Source organism: Kryptolebias marmoratus, linkage group LG14 (genome assembly GCF_001649575.2).
Source record: "Kryptolebias marmoratus isolate JLee-2015 linkage group LG14, ASM164957v2, whole genome shotgun sequence".
NCBI classification, from domain to species: Eukaryota; Metazoa; Chordata; class Actinopteri; order Cyprinodontiformes; family Rivulidae; genus Kryptolebias; species Kryptolebias marmoratus.
Genome location: NC_051443.1, coordinates 24,499,052 through 24,513,464, shown reverse-complemented (window position 1 = coordinate 24,513,464; position 14,413 = coordinate 24,499,052). Strand labels below are relative to the sequence as shown.

Below are 14,413 nucleotides of genomic sequence, written 5' to 3'. Positions count from 1 at the left end.
TCCATCCATCCATCCATCCAACATCCATCCATCCATCCAACCATCCATCCATCATCCAACCAACATCCAACCAACGAATCGATTCAGCGTCCGGATCACTGTCCGATGCCGTCCCAACCTGTCCATCAGATCTCCCGCTTGGTTCCACACAAAACCCTTCCACTCCAGGTCCTCCCTGACCCGGAGGGAACATTCCACCTTTTCCTGGATGAGAATCGTGACCTCAGACTCGATGTTGAAACACGAAACATAAAAATCATCGCTTCACAACAAAACATTCACCAGTAAAACCCGTTTCGATGTCATACTGACTCTTAAACCCATGAAGCAAGTGTTTATATCCGATTGCACGTAACAAACCATGACCCATGTTTTCATAGCCAGGCCACAACTTGTTGAACAAAAAGGCTGATTGCAGCTGACAGGCAGCTCCACTCTGCATTCACTCAGCAGAACCCCAGACACACGTTTACATACATCAACATTCCTCACACACCTTCCGTTAGCAGATTTGGAGGAAGGTGTGTTTAACAGTGCTGGTTTTTGACAACATTAGACTTTTAAAGTGAGCAAATGCTAATTCTCATCGGGCGTATGTAGAATTTTACTCAATAATCCTCAAAATTCTGCGCTGTAAAGGTGCACACATCTCGGTAATTTTCACCTGCTGTGCCATTAAACGGGTCTTTCAGTCGCTGTCAAATCTGATCAAACGCAGCGACACAATGTAGATGAAACTGTCATTAATTAATTAATTAGGCAGCAACTTAAATCACTGCCTTTCATGCCGGAGTTTTAAACTCGGATAGTTTTATAATTAGAAGTGACGGAGTTATGTTCTGTATTGGTCGAACCTTAAAACAACAGATCAGGAGGTCTGTCGGCGCTCAGAGTACTTAATCAGAACGGCTCCCAGCTACGATCGTATAAACCAGGGGTGTCAAACCCAGTGACGCAAAGGGGCCAAAATTAAAAATTTGGTCCTAACCAAGGGCCAATCACGATCAATATTTATTAAAAATTACATAAATTAACCTTGGTTTTATTAACCCCAGTTACAGATTATACAGAATTTAGAGCAAACAGACTTTAATGAACACAGACAAATAGATCAAACTTCAAAAAGCTCATCATTAGCTGTCATTTCTTACGCCTCACTCAGCTTTTAAAGGAATTTTTTAACATTAAAACAGACAAAAACCTGATCTTACAGAAATTAAAACTATATATTGTTGGCTTCTAAGTCACTGTCAGAGAAAACTTCAGTTTTTTTAAGCAAAATAAGAATCAGAGACTCGATCTGAACCAGACTAGAGGGCCGGATGAAACGTTACAGAGGGCTGGATCTGGCCCGCAGGCCTTGATTTTGACACGTGTGGTATAAAGCATGACGTCAGTATTGATAAACTTGGGTTGGCTAAGGTCGATTAGCTGTGGCAGCCATCTTGAACTGGGTTGACTCTGAAAGTTAGTCAGTTGTAGATGTGCAGTACAGGGATGACTGTCAGCTACTACCACACCGAACTTTAGCTCAATATTTGTAACATATAGCCATGTTTGTGTTTGCTAATGTCACTTAGCTGTGGCTAACAGACAAACAACCCCTTTTGCCTTCGATAGGAGGCGATTGATGATTTAATTTGATTGTATTTCTGCAGATATCTCCATATGCTGCTGGTGTATCGTTTATGAAACAGCTCCTACTGGTTTCTTGTTTGTGTCCAAAGTCCAAACCGAGTATTTGGTTTCTGTCTGCGTGTGTTTGAGTGTCACTTTGTTTCAGCCCGGATCCTTACACTAATTCCTCCTGACAGATCTGTCATACTCTGGGGAAACACACACACGCCTCCCTTCCTCTGCGCCGACTTCACATTCGAACCAAAATATGCACATGAATGATTCATAAGATCATCGAAAACAATCCCAGAAACACGGAGTCCAACTCTTCTCTGCCGCGTCTCGTGGATGGAGCGGGAAGCAGCAAAATAAAAACTGGCTTCCTGTCCAGAACGGCTTGTCAGGAATTGCAAACAGCCGTTTATCTGAGATTGTTTGGGTGACCTTCAGAACTCGACTCTTGTCCTGTTTGGATAAGGACTTCAGTGCTAAAGCAGTGGTCCGTTTCTCTAAAGTTTGGCTCTTACTTGTTGAGTTTGGCCATGTAGATCTTTATGTGGCCAAAATCGGGCCTCTCTGCGGGGTCCTCGGCCCAGCAGCCCTCCATCAGGATGGTCAGCTCCTCCGGGTGGCATCTGTTGTCTGTTGTTGGCCGAAAGTACGGCTTCTGACCGTTCCTCACCTTCTGGATGATCTCTGGAGGCAGGACAGCGTTGGGTTGAACGTTACGGTACGAGAAACACGAGTTTACAGTTCTCTCTATCAAGCCAGACTCAAAGATGTGATGATGCTAAATGAATGTAAACTAATGGGAAAAGAACCCCCCTTCTTTGAAGGAATGGAAATGGCTCAGAGAATGATTCTCAGCGACTGCCACACCAAATCTGAGCTCAGTGTCTGTAAAACCGACTGAGTTCGAGGCGTTTCTGTGTCACGTCTTGGTGTTTGGGACTCCACCTGGCCTGATATCTGGCCAACATGTGTTCTTCCTCTGCGTACGTGTCTGCCAGGGGAATCTAAAGTCTTTTGACCTCTCGATGATCCACTCTGAAACGTTCGCGAAACGCAAACAAATTCAACTCTGTCATCGTGGCAGCGAACCAGGCTGACTAACGCTGCAGACGTAAATATTTTCCATGAGCTCATGTTCCTGTAAATTAGGAGGCTTTGTGCCGATTTCTCAGAGTCCCTTTGTCTTTGGGGCTCAGGTTCACCATGTCAGTTTGCTGATTTAAATCATTTGATGCCTCCGAATCCAGCTGGACTCCTGGAGGCTTGTAAAAGACGGCTGTGTTTACCTTTAGGGCTGAGGTCCATGCCTTCCACATAGAAAGGTCCGTTCCGCAGAGCTATTTCCTGCAGAATGATGCCAAAACTGTACACATCTCCTTTCTGAGTGCCTTGAGGGGGGTGGCGGTCATATATGAGCAGCTCAGGAGCTGTCCAAAGCTTTTCTGAGAAACAAACAAACAAAAAATAACTGAAACAGCCTCAAATGAAACAGAAGCTGAGGGGTTTTTTGTGAATTAAAACGGGGAAACGGGCTTACTTGCATAGAGAGCGTGCGAGTCGTCGTTTTCGCAGGACGAGCGGAAGCTGGCCAAGCCGTAATCTGTGATTTTCAGAACAAATCGGCTGTCCACCACGCAATTAGATGACTTCAGATTTCCATGGCAGCCGAAGTAGCTGTTGTGGAGATAGTTCATCCCCTGGTGCAGAGAAGTCGAGCGTCATTTTGGGGTTTTTTTCCACTAAAACAAATTCACACGCGCTCCAACAAGCGCACATCCGCCGCAGGTCTGCCTCAAACGCAGGCCCCGTTATTTCGCCGAGATTACTCCCAACTCCTTCGGGGGACGAGGGACAGCGGGCGCAGACTGCAACCGCGCTCGATATGTCGTGGAAACATCGAGTCGAACATCGTCCCAAAGCACCGGTTTAGCCTGAGCACCCAGTCATGCATGTCGTCCAATAAAGAAATCCGTCCAAGAGACACGGCGTCTGACAGAAAGCCCTCTTTGTTTGGAGAGATTAAAAAGAAAATACTCCATCATATCCATGACTAGCTCTGACTGAACTTCGGCAAAGACTGCGACGACGTTTCAGTGTTTTATTAACTGTAGTTTCACGCAGCACGCAAAGCCAAATATATATATATTTTTTGTTTGCTTGTTTTTTCTGCCTCGCTCAGCTCTTTCTGCTCATCTGAAACCATGGCAACCCCGACAAATATTTGCATATCTGTAAGGCACACCAAGCAAGTTCATGATAAAAAAAAAAAAAAAGCATATGAATCAATACGGCGGCGTTTGACGTGCGGTTCATTTGTTTGCCGTGTCTCCAGCCCAAAGGCCGCTTACCTTCACGATGTCATTGATCAGCGAGTAGCGGAACATCCAGTCCAGGTTTATGCTCTCGTTCTCCAGAATGTCCTGGAAAAAGGCCAGAGCAGATCGACAAGCGCTGAAACGCTTCGGACCTTTGCCAGCCGGGCCTGAGGTTTACTTTACGATGACGTACGGAACCGACATTTTTTTCGGCGCTCCCCGCTCGGAGACAGATAAATAACTCGGGCATGGGGGCGGGGGGAAAGGACCCGCAGCTGACCCCGTTACTGGAATCTGGGTCCAGCTCCGTCACGTCAGCCTAAACTATGTGTCTTTAATGGAAAACTCTTTCTCTACAAGTGTGAGTGATGGACTCCAGAGTCGTCAACATTTTCCCAGGATGTCCTTTTTAAGAAAGCCCAGGCCCGTCTGGAGGCCCCCGGGCCAAGAAGCTTCTTCATCTTAACATCAGCTAAAACAAAAACAACTCAAAGTGCAGGAAAACAACTTTAAGGCGAGGAAAAAAAAGCGCCATGTTCATTTATTTTTGTTTTACAATCGAACTCCTCCTGCAGACTTCGTGCCGTTTTAGCCGTTCGCACGTCGAAAACCTTCGGCTCGTTCAGGAGACGGCTGCTGAAAGACTTGATTTAGTTTTTTAAAATATTTAACTTTATTTACAAACATTTGCCCCAAAGAAATACACGGAGATCTCTTCAGTTCCTTTAAAAACTTTTTTTTTTTATAAGATTCATCAAACTGATCTCTGTTTTTGTCTTCTTATGCTACTTGTAGCTTTTAGCTTGCCTTTTGCTAACTTTTAGCTTATTGCTATTGCTCTGCTACTTTAAGCTTCTCGCTAGCCTTTTGCTACTTTTGACTAGCCTTTTGGTTCTTTTAGTTTAGCTATTGTTTTGTTACTTTTAGTTTTAAGCCAGACGTTTTCTACATTTAGCTTTTAGCTAGCTGTTTGGTTACTCTTAGCTTTGAGCTAGTGTTTTGCTACTTTTAGCTGTAACAGTTCAGTTTCAGCTTCAGTTCTGGTCTGGTTTTGGTACCTTGACACCTAATGTTGAAAAGAACTTGTTTTAGCTGGCGTTTTGCCTCTTTTAGCTTTCAGTTAGTGTTGGGTTCGACTGACTCCAGGAGAACTTCTTCACTTTCTTCCTCTTTTAGCTACTTTTTTTTTATCGGTTCTCAACAGGAGATCATCCGCCACCATCTCAGCGTGTCCCAGCGTCTTCCTCCTTCGCTCCAACCATTTTTCTTTTCTGCGTCCAAACCTCTCTAACTTCCCTCCACCTCTCCAGGCTCTCTTCCACCTGCTCCCTACCCTCCCTGCAGATCACAGCGTTGTCTGCGAACGTCCCTACCCTCCGAAGAACTCCAGGAAATCACAGCCCTGGCACTTTTCTTTCAGACCTCTTTATATTTGATTATATTTTAGTGACTTTTAGGAGAAAGTAGAAGAAATCCAGGAAATAAATCTTCATGTAGCTTGAGGTCGCGTGATTTCTTCTTTGCTAAAAACTGAAAGTTCTGATCAGAGTTTAAATCTAGTTTTTGGCACGTTTGATAAAATGGTGATTTAAAGTTCAAATATTGATGTTAAGGGTCCTTTTAATACTTTAAGGCATATAGATTAACAAAAAGAAATCTATAAATATTAAATAGACTTCTCATTTAAAGAGTTTAGCTACGAAAAAGGAGTCATTTTGATTGAATTAGCCCCTAAAGCTTTGGGTTTTTAGATTATAGTAAGCTTTATTTTCTGCTCTTATGCCTCTTGATACGTTCTTATACTCGCATATTTCCAGACAAGAACACAAATTCTGAAAAACACTGAAATACTGATGTCTGATCAGTAGGCGTTGATCGCGGTGGCGTTAACGACGAGTCAGAAAATACAGGAAGAGCCATCCTGAATGGCTGACGGATTCCTGTAGCTCAGTTTTGATTTGACAAAATGATAAAAACGAAGCCAATTTTCACAAAGTAGGCTTCGACATAATTTACGCCAAGACTTTCAACTTGTTTACTAAAACTCTGGGTGTTAAAAATCTCAGTTTTATCGACGAAAATGCAGATGTTTCGATAAAAAAAATTAAAAAGATGTAGACAGGGCCACCCGTTTTAACTCGCGTCAAAGGTGAACAAAAAGAAAACAGCCCTCCAGAGTGAAAGGGTTTATATAAATTAGTTTTTACGACGGAAAATGAAAGGAACCTGGTTGGACCCGGACCCGGACCCGGAGCCGTTACCTGCAGGCTGCCTCGGGGGCAGTACTCCGTCACGATGCAGATGTTGGGGGGGTCGATGCACGCCCCGATGAACCTGGTGAGGTGGTTGAACTGAACGTCCCTCATCTGAAAATAACCACACAAACACACGGCGAACTGTGAGCCCGTGGAAACGGAGGGACTGACGGCTCATTTAGGCGCCGGCGCCTCGTCAAAACAGTCTGTTTGCCGCCGTTTTCTACGCGTCGCGCAGCCGTTCCCGCTCAGAACGCCTGAATTACCAACGCGGGTTATGAATGGGCCAGTGTGCTGAGGAGGGTTTTTATTTATTTATTTATTTTTATGAAGTGGTGTTTAGCAGGAGGAGGGAAACCTCTCAACGAGGGAAATAATCACTAATCAAGACCCAGTTTTAAAATGCAGAAACACGAACCAGCTGCATGGAAAAAAAAAAACCCAGAGAGAGAGAGCGCAGATGTTCGAGGTTAATAGATTTTGAGGGAACATTTTCTGGTCGATTCGTTTCATGAGAAAGTGTGAAATTTTCTCTCGCAGAAACAAGCTGAACAATCCTCCAGCTTTCTTTTCAGCTTCCAAAACATTCAGAACCAGCGTACGTGTCTTTAATTTGATTTTATTCTACTTTTCGTCACATTTTTTAGAATCTCCTGCCTTCTTTCTGCTCCTTCAACCGTTCATGAGTCGAAACATGCAGCTCATCTAGGAGATGATAAATTAAAGCTCCTTCAGAAACATTGTTCTCTTTGAAATCTGCTCCAGAAAAATGGCTCTATTTTTGTCTTCTTATGCAACTTTTAGCTTGTAGCTAGCCTTTTAGCTACCATGATGCTACATTTAGCCTTCGCTAGTCTTTTGGTAACTTCTAGCTAGCTTGTTACTAGCCTACTATTAGGTTTTAGCTAACATGTTGCTGTATTAGCTAACATTTTGTTACTTTTAACTTTTAGCTAACTGCTTGCTACTTTTAGCTTCAAACTTTTAGCTTCAAACTTTAAGCGTCTAGCAAACTTTTGCAATTTTTTTTAGCATTTTGCTGCCTTCAGCTTTTAGCTACCAAGCTGCTACATTTAGCTTTAGCTAGCTTTTTGCTGCTAAAAACAGTTAGCTCGTTGATACATTTAGCTACCCGTTTACTATTTTAGCTAGCTTTTTGCTACTATTAGCTTTTAGTGTTTAGCTAGCCTACTATTAAGTTTTAGCTAACATGTTGCTGTATTAGCTAAAATTTTGTTACTTTTAACTTTTAGCTAACCACTTGCTACTTTTAGCTTCTAGCTATCTGTTTGAAACTTTTAGCGTTTAGCAAAGTTTTTGCAATTTTTTTAGCATTTTGCTGCCTTCAGCTTTTAGCTACCTGTTTACTATTTTAGCCATCTTTTTGCTACTTCTAGTTTTTAGCTACTACATTTAGCCTTAGCTAGCTTTTTTCTACTTTTACCTTCTAGGTAGGTTGTTGATATGTTCAGCTAGCCTTTTACTACCATTAGGTTTTAGCTAATATGTTGCTGTACTCGCCAGCATTTTGCTACTTTTAGCTTCTAGCTGTTGTTTACTATTTTAGCTGGTTTTTTGCTACTTTTAAGTTTTAGCAGACATGTTGATATTTTTTGGCCTTTTGTTACTGTTAACACCTAGCTACCATTTTGTTACTTTTAGCTTATAGCTAGCCTTTTACATTTAGCCTTTAGCTAACCTTGTGCTACATGCAGGATGATGCTTTTCGTTTTGAGGCAGTGTTTTGCTTCTAGCTTTAACGACTCAGTTTATTTTTTTTCCAGCAGTCATTCGGCTCTCGGCGCTCACTCTGCGTTTTAACGGGAAGTGAATTTTCTCCGGTTCCAGCAGATTTGTTTTCTGCAGAGCGATGCTAGCTGCCGTTTCACGGCTCGGAGGACGCTGTCAGCCCCCCTCTGGCCTGTATAACGTCCCCTGCTGCACTCCGGCAGACAAGCGGTTAAGTTTCCACTGGCAGGCCTGTCTCTTCCCCCCATCTGGTCGGCTCTTTGTGTGAGCTGAGGTCTGACAGGCGATCGGGCCCCCGGGGCATCCGAGGCGCTGCCAGTTCCGACAGCAGCGAGCCTGCAGACTGACCGATGGCCACTAACCCCCCCCCTCCATAAAATGACCCAAAACTCACTGCTGAGGCAGAGTTAAAGTAAACCGAGTTTAGGCTATAAGTAAAAGAAAACGTCCTGAAGTCTCACTCATGTCTGCTCCTGTAATTTCCGAGTTACGGCTTTTTCCTGTGCCGCAGTGGGTTTCCATCACCAAACCACATCAACTTAAGAGATATTTTTTTTTTAATTTCTTTCCCCTCAGCTTCCTTATCGCTTACTGGTAAATATTTTCCCATCCAGGGAGACTTTCACATCAGACGCCGCTGCTGCTGATATTAAATTTTATGAGCGTTCAGTTTCCACAACGAGAAGCAGGCGACGTCCTGCAGGCGCCCCCGATAAAATGTCAACAAGAGGCGAACTTCCAGTCCGCACCTAAAACATGGCCGACGGACTCGTCTGCTGTCACGCCGAGCCACAAAAAGCGACCGGAGCGTGGTCTGTTTCCGAGTCTCAGCTGCATATAAAAGTCAACTTTTTGTCTTGAAGTAGAGGTAGGAGGAAATCTCAGGAGATAATCAAAACAGGTGCGTCTTCTTAGAAGCGGGGAAGAGCTCAAAATGAAAAAAAACAAAAACAATAAAATACAGACAATATTCTGTTTGTAGCCTGCTGCCATCTTTAACTTGTAGGAATCTGTAAACACTAATTACTAACTTAATCAGCAAACATAACCTTCAAAAATCTGATTAATTATTACAGAATTATAAACTGATGCTAATTTTGAGCTTTATGTCCATCTGATTGCAACTTCTCTTTTACTTTTGTTTTACTCTTTTGAGTCTAAATGTTGCTAGTTTGCTAGGCTACAATAAGATTAGCACTTTGAGTTAGCAGCTAGCTAATTCACTGTAATATTATGATTAGCACAGTGAGTAAGCAGCTAACTAATATGCTACGTTTATATAAAATTAACAAAGTGAGATAGGTAGCTAGTTTGCTGTGCTAATATAACATTAGCACTTTGATTTAGCAGCTAGCTAATTCGCTATAAAATGATTATCACAGTAAAAAAGCAGCTAAGTAATAAACTACATTTATATTTATATAAGATTAGCACAGTGAGTTAACAACTATTTTATTCGCCATGCCAATAAAACATTAGCAAAATGTGTTTGCTACTAGGTATTTAGCTATGCTAATCTCAGATTAGCACAGTGATATAGCAACTAGCTAAATTGCTATGCTAATTTAAGATTAGCACAGTGAGTTAGCAGCTATCTTATTCGCCATGCTAATATAACATTACCAAAAAGAGTTTGTGATTAGCTATTTAGCTATGCTAATCTCAGATTAGCAAAGTGAGTTAACGACTATCTTGTTTGCTACGCTAATATGATGTTCGCCATGAGTGTGCAGCGAGCTAATTCGCTATAATATAATTAGCACAGTGATATAGCAACTAGCTAAATTGCTATGCTAATTTAACATTAGCACAGTGAGTTAGCAGCTATCTTATTCGCCATGGTAATATAAGATTTGTACAATGAGTTTGCAATCAGCTATTTAGCTATGCTAATCTCAGATTAGCAAAGTGAGTTAACAACTGTTTTGTTTGCTACGCTAATATGATGTTCGCCATGAGTTTGCAGAGAGCTAATTTTCGATTTTAACACAAGATTATCACAGTGAGTCAGCATTTCGCTAATTTACTTTGCTAATATCTTGGTGGCCTGTTACTACAATGATGAGAAAAGCAAAAACAACAACAAAATAAAATAAAATCTGATGAAATGACTAGTAAACATGGTGGAAGTTGCAAAGAGAAGTAACACAATCTAAAACTGTATGCTTAAAACTAAAATACAGTTTAATAAATTTGTTTTAACAGAAAAAACTGTAGAAAAGCAGATTTAGCTGCTGTTCTTCCATTCAGTTTGTGTTGTTAATTTTTTTAGCATCAAACCCAAACATGGAAATAAAACAAGAGAATATAAAGGGAGAAATAAATACTACAAGTTGCACTTTATTTATGACCTAGTGCAAAGAAAAATAAAAACGCTTACGTGTTTGAGTTCCATCAGAACTTGTCGCGTCAGCTCGATCCGCTTCTTGTTGACGTGCTTGATGGCCACCAGGTTCCCCTGCGTGCATCACAAAAATAAAACAAAACAGCAATATTCCTGAAGACCGTTTTAATGAAAGACGAGGAAATAACAAGCGCAACGCTCGCTATAAAAAGCACAAAGAAGAAGCGATGAAGAGAAGCGGCAGGCGGCAGGCGGCGAAGCTTATTTCCGTCTGCTGCAGAGGGAGAAGTGTTTGTGTTGTTCTCAGAGCCACAGATGTGACCTTCTTTATTAAATATACTGCAGCTGTAATTATTCTGCAAGGTTGTGTGAATTTATGTCGCGATTCTGTACCGTTCCGTTCTTAAGTTTTATTTAAAAGTGCACAGCTCGGCGGCTGCGTGTTTGACGGTTTGTGTCTCGCTGAAGAATGAAAGGCCTACAGAACCCGCAGGTTGTCACAGGTGTTACATAACTGCCTTTCTCTGGATTCAATCCCCCCTCCTGGCCTGAGAATCGTACCCGCACCCCCGGTGTGGAAAACTAGTCTCGTGCAAGCCGCCGCAGCATTCACATCAAACGCATGGTTTTAATTTCCAGCGACCCCTTTTTTTGTCACGTCCCCCCCGTTTTACACAGATAAATTAGCAGCAACAGTTCGGCGGTGATGTCCAGACTACGAGATGGGAGTTCAGAACCAGAGAAAGAAATATATATATAAAAAAAAAAAAAAAAATGACGCATTCTGCAACTCGCATTAAAACCAGCTACCTAAATTCGCCCACACACTTGCTTCCTCTCGCCTCTCCAGCTCTCCGGCTTTCTCTGCGCTCGTGTGTGGGTGGGAAAGGAGTGTGCAGGAGTTGAAAATGTCAGAACTCACTAAGCCTTACCTTAAAATAGCCGGTTTTTGCAAACAGTTGATATTTTCCATGGGCAGTGATCAGGGAGCCGTAGCTGGAGCCTCTCTGGGAAGAGACGGAAAGTGAGAAGAGCTCAGATCAGTCGTTTCACTTTGTTGCAACAGAAATTCCTCACAGAAGTGGTAATATTTGATGGAGCCGAAGCACATTTTCTGTCAGATTAAAGGTTTATTTTCTACAGTGCATAAAGAGTGATTTAAAATGAGCGGTTTGTGCAGAAGGCAAATGTTGGCAACACGTGGCTCGGTGGAAAATAACACGAGGTTTTGGAAAAATGAAGCAATGCAGGAACCGGACTGAAGGGCAAGTAATGAAACGCACGAATCCGAAGCCCGCAGACGACAGAACCCGATACTGGAAGAACAGCTGACTGCATGGAGCGAGGCCGAGACGAGGGATTATTTTAACGATGCGCGCCCGGCCCACCTTCAGCAAACCGCTGGGAAGCCTTTCAGGAATGTGAAAAACCCACAAAGGATAAGAACTTCTCCCCGGGCTGCAGCTTTTTTTTTTAATTTTTTTGTTTCTAAGAAAAACAACCAGCTACGTTTTAATGCACAGCTCAGAGAGTGTAAACAAGTCGAAGCTCTGAACTTCAGACAGATCCAATTATCATAGCGGATTCCTGGAGGGCCTAATTTTACAGCGGTGACATCTCCAGACTGATGATTAATCCCATATGAGTGAAGGCTTCTAACCTCAGGCAACGGAGGCTGAATAAGAGACACAATGAAGCTCCTCATCCATACGTTTTGGATCGCAGCTCGCCTTTTACTGCGTTAATCAAACCTGCGATAAGATACGCCGTTTACCTGCGAGAGGGTCAGCCGGCTGCCAGCTCGTTTGTGGTATTTGTTTGGGCTTTCAAACTGAAGGTCCTCCCACCGAATCCTCCACAGCATTCCGGCCAGCTCCTTCTCCAGCTTCAGTTTCCTGTCAAATATAAAAAAAAATAAATAAATAAAAAAATAAAAAAACAAGGTGAAGACACGGCAGCACAAAGGACAGGACTTCCTCACAAACCAGCTTTGGTTTAGCTTGTTGGAACTAAATAAAAAATTAAAAGAGAGAAAGAAAAGTCCTCCTGAGGGGAACTGTCGATTCAGCGTTTAATTTTGAACGACTGGTTTCTGAGATTTAGTTTCCCAAATCAGCTCAAACAGAGAGCAGATTTGCTCCATTTGCTCGGTGATGTTTGATCGTTATCCGGCATTTACTGAGATAGCAGTCTGGATCTGATTACCACACATCCAGCATGGTGTGTGTGTGTGTGTGTGTGGACTTGTATTTGCTACATTGTGGGGACATTTTCCTAACATATACTAATTTGTGAGGACCAAAGCCTGGTCCCCACGAGGAGAAATGATGTTTTGGGGTTAGGGGTTAGGTTTAGGACTAAGGTGTGAATTGAGTTTAGGGTTAGGTATGTACTGGTAATGGTTAGGGTTAGGGTAAGGGTCAGGGTTAGGCTGTAGTAATGTAGGGAAATCAATGGAAAGTCCCCGTAAAGGTAGAGAGACAGGTATGTGTGTGTGTGTGTGTGTTTAGGAGTTAAATCCACTCATCCACATGCTCTTCTGTTGGGAGTTTGGCTTTTTTATTTTAAGACAAAAAAACATCAGACAAAGAAGTTATGGAATATAGAACAAAATCTATGAATTATAATGGTAAAAAATGTTTTGTTTAGTATATATATTCATTAAATATCTTGGAATTAACCATTTATCGATGCTTGCAGCTTCTGCGGCTCAGTTCTGATGGAAGAAGAGTATTGTTCCGAAGTCAGAACTGGAAGGCTGTTTTTTTATACTATTACCTAATTAATTTAGTGGTACACATTTTAAAATGGAGGCTCCTGCTTGTTACATAAAGGCCACAAACCCTGGCGAGTGGCCCAACTTAACCAAAACAGCACGACGCAACGCAAAACCAGAACTGCCAAAGACATGAATAAAACCACAAACTGATTCTTTTAGATAAAAATTCCAGATGAAGAAATTAAGCCTTTAAAATGATGCCACGTTTTCTTATTTTCTTGTGAAATGATATATTAATTTACTAATATTAATGCAATTTACTGAAAGATTTAACTAACTTGACCACTAGATGGCGGTAGTCGTTACATGCTGCTCCTTCAATAAGAGCCCCGATTAACGGCTCCTGCTGCTGTTTCTTTTGTGAAAAAAGTCCCCAACTTTAGTTTCTATTTAAACTTCTGCAAAGGTTAGAAAGAATAACAAAACTGGAGACGTTTTGGTAAAACTCAGTCAGTGGAAGTGATCCAAAAACATTCAGCAGCTGCTTGGATTTTGATTTACGGTTTGGTGTGAGAACGTTAATCAACATGGAGTGGCTAACAGTTAACATTTTAGGGGCATTTCCAAATAATGGGAACATGATTAAAGAAAACTGGATGACTCAAAATGTGTGGGCGTCTCTAAGCAGTTCCCTACGACTAAACCTTACGTTTGTGTTGAAATCACCTCAGTAAGGTTGGATTTGGTCGCTAAAAGTTCTGCCTTTTTCCCTTTTTTTTGCTTTGGGTAAACATCATTCCCATGAGGGGGTTCGCAACTTTCAGAGCGCCTCAGATTCGTTGTGTGAGCGGCAGACCAACAGCAATTATTGAAAGAAAACTCAAATCAAATCACAAATCTGGGTACAAAGCAAGCCGAGGCGGGTACAGTGTGCGCAACAAAATAATGTGCGCGGCCAGTAATACAGATTTGCAAGCTGCGAACACAAAAACTGTCCAAAACGTGGCTCGCTTGTCACTCGGTTGCAAGTTTCAGTCAGACTGCGACAGAAAATCAATATATTTTCTCACAGTTTTCTCTGATTTTGAGTCATTAGCCAGACCCTCCAGGATGTTGCGATGTTGCGATCGCAACTATTAACGCAAAATCAAGCAAACCCCTCGAAATCGCAACTTTTTGCAACTTTGTCCAAAACACCGCAACTTTCCCGCAACTTTAACCCAATATTTATTGTTTCTAAAGTGATTCGCCCCCGTTTCTGCGGTCTAGTCTCTTCTTTGTGGGTTTGTGTAGCGTGGAATACAAAATAACCCCAAATAACTCAGGAAGAAGACACGTGACGTCACTTCCTGTTAACATCAGAATGCCGGGAGCGTGCAGGAGCAGCGACCGAAGCCAAAAT

General features: G+C 42.2%; 1 protein-coding gene across 1 annotated transcript in view; it reads right to left on the bottom strand.

The window, feature by feature from the left end:
* Positions 1-14,413, bottom strand: part of LOC108249273 (atrial natriuretic peptide receptor 2) — a 59,997-nt gene that overhangs the window by 15,313 nt on the left and 30,271 nt on the right. The window contains exons 8-15 of the mRNA XM_017438553.3: positions 12,067-12,187; positions 11,225-11,299; positions 10,329-10,406; positions 6,206-6,310; positions 3,978-4,049; positions 3,167-3,326; positions 2,916-3,071; positions 2,145-2,313 (exon numbers count right to left, since the gene is read on the bottom strand). Coding sequence (XP_017294042.1) covers positions 2,145-2,313; positions 2,916-3,071; positions 3,167-3,326; positions 3,978-4,049; positions 6,206-6,310; positions 10,329-10,406; positions 11,225-11,299; positions 12,067-12,187 — 936 coding nt within the window. The remainder of the gene's footprint in view (positions 1-2,144; positions 2,314-2,915; positions 3,072-3,166; positions 3,327-3,977; positions 4,050-6,205; positions 6,311-10,328; positions 10,407-11,224; positions 11,300-12,066; positions 12,188-14,413) is intronic.